This window comes from Garra rufa, chromosome 10 (genome assembly GCF_049309525.1).
Source record: "Garra rufa chromosome 10, GarRuf1.0, whole genome shotgun sequence".
In the NCBI taxonomy this organism is placed as follows: domain Eukaryota; kingdom Metazoa; phylum Chordata; class Actinopteri; order Cypriniformes; family Cyprinidae; genus Garra; species Garra rufa.
The window spans coordinates 2645004-2654180 of NC_133370.1; the positions used below are offsets into that span (position 1 = coordinate 2645004).

The 9177-nt window shown below is 32.0% G+C and overlaps 1 protein-coding gene across 1 annotated transcript; it reads right to left on the reverse strand.

Moving 5' to 3' along the window:
- Positions 1 to 7733: 7733 nt before the first annotated feature.
- On the reverse strand, positions 7734 to 9160 carry LOC141344832 (tubulin polyglutamylase complex subunit 1-like). Its single transcript, XM_073849731.1, has one exon. The coding sequence runs from the start codon at positions 9145 to 9147 to the stop codon at positions 8704 to 8706; it is 444 nt and encodes a 147-aa protein (XP_073705832.1). The 5' UTR covers positions 9148 to 9160; the 3' UTR covers positions 7734 to 8703.
- Positions 9161 to 9177: the final 17 nt, after the last annotated feature.

The following is a 9177-nucleotide window of genomic DNA, read 5'->3' on the forward strand; positions in this document are numbered from 1 at the left end:
TTGCCTTTAAAGGTGTCCAAATAAAGTTGTAAGCAATGCATATTACTAATCAAAAATTAAGTTTTGAAATATTAACAGTAGGAAATTTTCAAAATATTATCATGGAACATGATCTGTACTTAATATAATGATTTTTGGCATGAAAAAAAAAAAGATAATTCTGACCCATACAATGTATTTTTGGCAATTGTTACAAATATACCCATGCAACTTAAGCTAGCAAGTTGCTCCAGGGTCAATTATAACATGAAATCATTTAATAGGTGAAAAAAAAAATTTAATATTCGCCTTTAAAGTTGTCCAAATAAAGTTGTAAGCAATGCATATTTCTAATTTAAAATATATTTACGATGGGAAATTTACAAAATATCTTCACGAAACATGATCTTTACTTAATATCCTAATGATTTTTGGCATAATTTTGACCTACAAATATACCCATGCCACTTTGTGGTCCAGGGTCATAAATGCACGACACAATTTAGATCATTTAATAAATATTATATTCAACTATGATTATTGAATGACTACAATTTAAAATCTGCTTAAATTACAAATGCACTACAAAATTTAAGTAATTTAATAAATAACAGTATCATGTGCAAATTTTTTAATTTAATTTTTAAACTTTTTTCATTTTAATTTTGTGCTGACATTTGACCTACACTCTTGAAAATAAAGGTACCTCAGGATGCCATAGAAGAAAATTGTTCCATAAAGAAAAGTTCTTCAGATTATAAAAAAGTAAGAAAGAAATGGTTCTTTAAAGAACCTTTGACTGAATGGTTCTTTGTGGAACCAAAAATGGTTCTTCTATGGCATCGCTTGAAGAACCCTTTAAAGCACCTTTATTTTTAAGAGTGTGTACATTTAATTTGTTAAAACATGGTGTCATTCATAAATGTGCATTTTGTGAACGCAGCAGATTTAATTCTGCTATTTAGGACTGGTCATTTGTTTTGGTCACAGTCTTGTGCTCATAAACGGCATTGAACAGCAAAATATGAGGAAACAGCTTGAACTGCTTTCCTGTAGCTTTAGATACAGTATATTTTAACCCATCATGCCTGTAAGTGATGAAACTATAGTAAGAGTGAAAATGTGAGATTCGGGATTCTTCCATGCACTAGAAATTATTCCTTTTATCATTTCGATTTTATAATTTATATGCTCATCATTTCCAATCTTATTTTTTGCTAATAAATCTCTTTTAAACAGTACCCCTGTGCTTTTTTATGCTGATAGAAGAGCAATAAAGTGCTGATTGTGGCAGTATTATAAGAGGAAATGTCTATAAATACATCATAATGTGTTATACTTTTGCTCACAGATATGAGTTTTCCAGTTGATGACCGCAATTTAATGAATGCATGTGTGAGCTGAAAATATCACAACCTTTCTTTTATGCTTTCTTTTATGATCATGCTCCATGAAGATATTTTGTACATTTCCTACCATAAATATACATTTTTATTAGTTATATGCATTGCTGAGAACTTCATTCATCACTCAGATTCTAGATTTTCGAATGGCCCAACAATACATCAATGAAAAGCTTATTTATTTGGCTTTTTTAATTACCACAGTCACATATTTAGTTGTTTTATATTGTTTTAAGGTGTATTTCATTTCATATTTCTGGAGGTTTTTCATTTTAAGGAGTTTTTCACATCTTTTTCGATGTGGGCATAAAATATATAATTATTTGTTCATTCATTCTTACATTTCATACTTAAATGTAATGCAACATTTCATCATCTATTAAATTATTTCATGTCATATGTGACCCTGGACTCCAAAAATACATAGTATGGGTCAAAAATAGCGATTTTTCTTTTATGCCAAAAATCATTAGGATATTAAGCAAAGATCACGTTACATACATTTATTAAAACTTAATTTTTGATTAGTAATATGCATTACTGAGAACTTCATTTGGACAATTTTAAAGGTGATTTTCTCAATATTTTTGATTTTTTTTTTTTGAACTCTCAGATTTTCAAATACTTGTATTTTTTTAATTATGACTGGTTTTGTGCTCCAGTTATATTGTTTTATATACATTTAAAGGAGTTTTTCAAGTTATTTCACATCCTGTTTCAGATTACGTGAAAAATAAATATATTTCAAGCCTTATAATGCTTACATTTCATTGTACTTTTTATAATTTATTGCAACATTCCATTACATATTTAACGGTGTGATTTTTTAATCAGTGTACTCTATTATACATCCATTGTGCTCTGCAAAAGAAAACAAGTCACAAAGGTTAGGAAAAGCTTTTTTTTTTTTTTTTTTTTGGTTGAAAGCCCTTTAAATGTACTTTTATGTACTGTAAATATATGAAAACTTAATTTTTGATTAGTAATATGCATTGCTAAGAACTTTTTTTGGACAACTTTAAAGGCAATTTTCTCAATATTTTGATTTTTTTTTTTTTTTTGCACTTTCAGATTCCAGATTTTCAAATAGTTGTATCTCAGCCAAATATTGTCCTATATTCTAACAAGCTTATTTATTTAGCTTTCAGATGATACATAAATCTCAATTTCAAAACTATGACCCTTATGACTGGTTTTGTGGTCCATGGTCACATAATGTGATTCTGACTCACTTTCAAGAACTAACAAATGGACAGGGAACATTAAAAGGAAAGAAACAAGTATTTTGAGAAAATTAAAGAGCTCTGTGACATGATTGGCATCGTCTTTAGTTATTTAAGCATAGTTCAATTGAACACAAACACTCCTGTACTCTTAGGATTAGCTTTTAGCTTTGGGTGAGAACTTTTATAACTTTACATGAGAACATTTTCTGCATCAAACTGATTTCTTTAAGCTGAACAAACAGGATGAATGTTTTAAAGTGAGACAAACCACAAAACATTACAAAACTCATCAGATCCATTGATATACTCACTGATGTTGTGCTGATGGGTTTCCTCCAATAAATGATGTCACTTCCTGGAGGATGTTGTCATTAAGTAAGTATTAAAGGAGTGCACTGCCGCTTAAAAGTTTGGGATCAGTAAGATTTTACAACAAAAAAAAGTCTCTTATGCTCATCAAAGTTCCATTTATTTGATCAAAAATTCAATAATAAGTAATATTATTGCAATTCAAATTAACAGATTTTTTTATTAATATACTTTAAAATATAATTTATTCCTGTGATGCAAAGCTGAATTTTCATCAGCCGTTACTCCAGTCTTCAGCGTCACATGATCCTTCAGAAATCATTCTGATATCCTGATTTATTACTTTTATTATTAATGTTGGAAACAGTTGTGCTGCTTAATATTTTTTTGGAACCTGTGATACTTTTTCAGGAGTCTTTGATGAATAACAAGTTTAAAAAACAGCATTTATTCAAAATAGAAATCTTTTCTAACAATATAAGTCTTTAGTATCACTTTTTATCAATTTAACACATCCTTGCTGAATAGAAGTCTTAATTTCTTTCAAAGAGAGAAGGAAAGAAAAAATGTACAGACCCCTAACTTTGAATGATGTGTTTGTTATTACAAAAGTTTTCTATTTTAAATAAATGCTGTTATTTTTAACATTTTATTAATTAAAGAATCCTGGAAAGAAAAAGTATCACATGTTGCAAAAAAAAAAAATATTAAGCAGCAGAAATGTTTTCAACATTGATAATAAATCAGCACATTAGAAAGATTTCTGAAGGATTATGAATACTGCAGTAATAATGCTGAAAATTCAGCTTTGCATCACAGGAATAAATTATATTTTAAAGTATTTTAAAATAGAAAACAACTATTTTAAATTGCATTAACATTTTACAATATTATAGTTTTTTCCCGTATTTTTAATCAAATAAACGCTGCCTTGATGAGCAAAAAAAGATCCCTTTAAAAAGCATTAAAATCTTACTGCTCGCAAAATTTTAAGTGCTGAATATTTACTCATCCTCAGACCATCCAAGATTGGGATGAGTTTGTTTCTTCATCAGGTTTGTAAAAATGTGTGATTCTGTCACTTGTTCACCAATGGATCCTCTGGAATGAATGGGTGCCGTCAGAATGAGAGTCCAAACAGCTGATAAAAACATCCACAAGTAACCCACAGCACTCCAGTTCGTCAGTTAACATCTGGAGAAGACAAAAACTGAAACAAATCCATCAAGACATTTATAACTCAAATAAAAGTTCATAATCCATAATAACGCTTCCTCCAGTGAAAAAGTAGTCTGCACTCTTAAAAATAAAGGTGCTTCATGATGCCATAGAAGAACCTTTTTTTGTCTAAATGGTTCCATAAAGAACCTTTAACATCTGAAGAACCTTTCTGTTTCACTAAAGGTTATTTGTGGCAAAAGAAGGTTCTTTAGATTATAAAAAGGTTAGAAAGAGATGGTTCTTTAAAGAACCTTTGACTGAATGATTCTTTGTGGAACCAAAAATGGTTCTTCTATGGCATCACTGTGAAGAACCTTTTAAAGCACCTTTATTTTGAATCAGAAGAGAAATCTGCATCATTTACAGTCCAAAACAACTCTGGAAAAAACTGGATTTTGAAGTGAGAGACAACATGAGATGGACTTTTTCACTAGAGGAAACGTTATAATGGATTTCAGATGTTAACTGTTGAACTGGAGTGGTGTGGATTATTGTGATGTTTTTATCAGCTGTTTGGACTCTCATTCTGACGGCACCCATTCACTGCAAGGGATCCATTGGTGAGACATTGATCTACAATCTGATGAAGAAACAAACTCATCTACATCTTGAACAGTCTTGAGGGTGAGTAAATCATCAAACGCTTCTGTTTGGGTGGACTGGAGCTCAGCTTCAGATTCTCAGCTCATCAGGTCTGTAATGCGCTGACGCTACGAGTGTCTGTAACTCAAGCCCTGTTGAATTATTGACACATGGACCCTCATTACTTTTAATGGCGCGAGCGCAGGTCAGTCAAACGTCCTCTGTGTTTCACTGCAGCAGCTCTCTTTCCTCTCAGTCTCGCTCATCAAGCTATCTGCTCCATCAATCTTGACAAAACTGAACACACCCAGAATGTGCGACAAACACAAAAGAGCACATAATATTCTGCCATCCCCTTATAAGAAAGTAGTTTATTCAAGTGTGCTATTAGTACACTTCTTTTAAACTAAAATAGGAAAGTACTTTCAGTCTACTTTTTATGTACTTCTCAGAAATTACATTTAAGTGTACTTGACGACATTTAAAAAAAGTCTTTATATATTTGAGCTCTACTTGTGCTCTGAGAATCTGTGTTTTCATTGTTATATGTGACCCTGGACCACAAAACCAGTCATAAGGTTAAATTTTACAAAACTGAGATGTATTCCTGTAAGCTTTCTATTGATATATGGTTTGTTAGGATAGGGCAATATTTGGCCGAGATACATCTATTTGAAAATCTGGAATTGAAGGTTGAAAAAAATTTAAAATACTGAGAAAATCACCTTTAAAGTTGTCCAAATTAAGTTCTTAACAATGCATATTACTAATCAAAAATTACATTTTGATATATTTATAATAGGATTTTTACAAAAAAATCTTCATGGAACATGATCTTTACTTAATTTCCTAATGATTTTTGGCATTAAAGAAAAATAATAATTTTGACCCATGCAATGTATTTTTGGCTATTGCTACAAATATACCCCAGCGACTTAAGACTGGTTTTGTGGTGTGGATGTGAATGATTTATCTGTGCACATTTGCATTTGTTTTCATTAAAATGTCCCTACATTTGTTCTAATTGTAAATGCAACAGATATGAGGAGTTCATGTGTGGCGCATGGTTATCTGTGAAACTGTGGTTCGTCATCTGGATACTGAAAGGGGAACCGATGCACTTTCAGATATCTATAACAGAAATAAACTGCAAACACTTCCTGAACTGAGGTTTCTCAAACTGAAATTAGACTTTAGCTAGAAACAAGATAAAATCTTGATTGACTTTGAAGCCAATGAGCAAAGTGCATGAAACTACATGCATTTCCGTCAGAACGATAAATACATTTTCTTACAAATATTGTATTCCATTGCAAATATCTAAGAACTCTTAAATGAACATGCACTTACTCGAAATGCGAAATGACAGAACAAAACAAGCCTTATTTTATTTTTAGTAAGTGCTACAAATGAGTTTATGATTAAAACAAGATCAAAACAGATTCTTGTTTTAAACATAAACTCACTTCATTTTGTTCATTTCTCAGAATACAAGACTTGATATCTTACTTTTGCATCTCATAATCCTTAAAACATCTGGATTTAAGGATGTTTAGATCTGGGAGACAGGGCAAAAGAAAGATTTTATTTTTTGCAGTGCATGCAACATTTAATGCCACGACTCTGTCAATGCAAGACTTTCTGACTGATTTAAGATCTTTTTAAGGGTTTCGTTTGTGGAAGGACAGATTAAGACTTTTTAAAACCTTTTTAATGCACATCGAAAGATACACGATTCCATTGTTTTAGGGAATTCATCACACATATTTCATGCTTTTACAAAAAGAAGCTAAGATATAAGTTCATTTTGAAAAAGCAAAGGTGTTTCCATTGGACAGTGATAAAATCTAGTGTTTATTTGCGATTTAATTTTATAACATTTGCTATTGATATACATTCATTTACATATATGTTTTTTTATTACAAATATTTAAAACTCTTATATCAACATGCAAGATATTAAAGCTTATTTTCTGAGAAATTATCCAATTAAGTGAGTTCATGCCTAAAGAACAGATATCTGCCAATATAAAATTTTCACTTTGAAATAAGTTTCTTGTTTTAACCACGAACTCACTTCATTTCGATAAATTCTCAGAAAACAAGACTTTATTTGTTTTGTTTGATTTAAAGATGTTTAGATATTAGTATTAGAAAACAAGCCAAAAATACAGAGACAGATTTTTTTTTTTGCACTGCAATGCATACATACAATATTTAATGCCAGGACATGTTTGGTTACATATATGTGACCCTGGACCACAAAACCAGTCTTAAGCAGCACAGGTATATTTGTAGCATTAGCCCAAAATACATTGAATAGGTCAAAATGATCAATTATCATGTTCCACAAAGATATTTTGTACATTTCCTACCATAAATATATAAAATCTTAATTTTTGATTACTAATATGCATTGCTAAGAACTTCATTAAATATTGCATGCATTGCAAAAAAAAATGTATATTATATATATATATATATATATATATATATATATATATATGTGTGTGTGTGTGTGTGTGTGTGTGTGTGTGTGTGTGTGTGTGTGTGTATATATATTTTTTTTTTGCAATGCATGCAATATTTCATGCCACTACTTTATGAATTTGAGACGTCTATTCTCATTTAAGATCTTTTTAAGGCCTTATTTTGTAAAAGAATTAAGTTTATTTCTCTCTACTCACTTCCTTGTTTAAGCATAAACTCATAAACTCTTTAAGCATAAACATTGATCATTTTTGAATATAAGACTTCATATGTAATTTCTCCAGTAAATAAATTCTAAATTTATGGACGTTTAGATATTATACTGGAAAACAAGGCAAAATACCAAACAAATAAATTGCATGTATAAATTAAATTAAATTAAATTGAATTAAATTAAAAATTAAATTATTTGCAATACATGCCAAATTAAATGCCACTACTTCATGAATATAAAACAATCTGCTCTGATTAAAGATTTTTAAGGTCCTAATTTGTGGATGGATGAATTAAGACTTTTCAAGAGTTTATTTTTCTGTCCTTTCTTGTATTAAGCATAAACTCCTCTAGTTTCGTAATTTTTTTCCACAAAACAAGACTAAATATCTATAAAACGTCTATGTTTGAACAATGCATCATGTATTTGGAAACAATAACTTAAGGGCAGACACTGCAGGCAAAAACACTTTTTCATGCACCTGCCAAGTTGGAGATTTTAGGCTTTTTGGTCTTTCATAAAGTGTTTTTTCAGACTAGTGGAAAGAAAACACCAAAAAGACACTATGAAGTGTGTCTTTTCTAGCACTTCATCTATTTGTGTCAATAGATTTAAATTACAAAGCATACTTTTAAAGGCTGTTTTCTCAAAATGAGTTTTTTCTCCTACTCTGAGCCATAAATCTCCACTTCAGTAGCACTTACACACACCAAACTTGACATGTATATTCCTGTCTATATCCTGAAGGTTTTTACAGAGGGATTTGTTCATATATAAAACATAATAGCATTTTATTCCACAAAAATGGTTAAAAATACATGGTTTTCTGTCTGTTTTAAGTTTATTCAGAATTATGCAGTGACAAAATGAGATATGAGAAAGTTTTCAGACTAATGTCAAAAAAATCTTTCAGTCAAAACAAGAATTTTGAAACTGACTTCATCCAGTGTTTAGATATTTGTACTAGAGATGTATGCAAATTAGCGCATATTTAATCAAATAATGGCTCATTTGCATATTTAAACCTAAGATTTTAGAAAACTTGTAATACAAAAAATGTTTGCAATTATCACTGTAATCAATCAGCTGGGTAAGCAAGGTGATAACTATTAGTTAATTTTTTTACCCTATTCACCTGCAGTGTCTCGCCTTAAAAGTAAAAACTTGAATGCAATATGACAGATCTGTTTAAGATGTATTTTTCTTTTCTTTTTTCTACTTGTTTGTGCAATATGCTTCGTTCTCAATAATAATGACCCATGCAAAACTCCTAGAGGTTTCATGTGACGATTCGCACTCGAGCGATGAAGAGCGCAGCGGCGGCGTCTTCAAACTCCTGCGCGTCCATCGTGGGACCGTCCTGCCGCTGCGCTCTCGGATGAACCTCCGCCATGGCCTGCGCCACTTTAGCAGGAGATATTTTGGCACTGGCCTCCAGATATCGTGCCACGTCGGTGCCGTCCGCCGTCTCCAGAGCCTCACGGAGCGTGGAAAGCACCGCCTGACACAGAGTCCTCTCTGCGGGACGATCCGGAGCACTGGCCACCGCCGCGTACAGACACTGAGACTTACGGATGTAGTCGGCGAACACCGCGCAGGTCAGGACGCCCTGCCGGAAGAGCTCGAAGGGCACGGCCTCGTAGTCGTGGCTCTGGATGCGGCGCAGGAGCGGAGCGGCGGTGGAGCCCGAGAGACCGCCTTCGCTGCACAAACACCGCAGCATTTCTGAATACAGACGCCCGCTCAGACGACT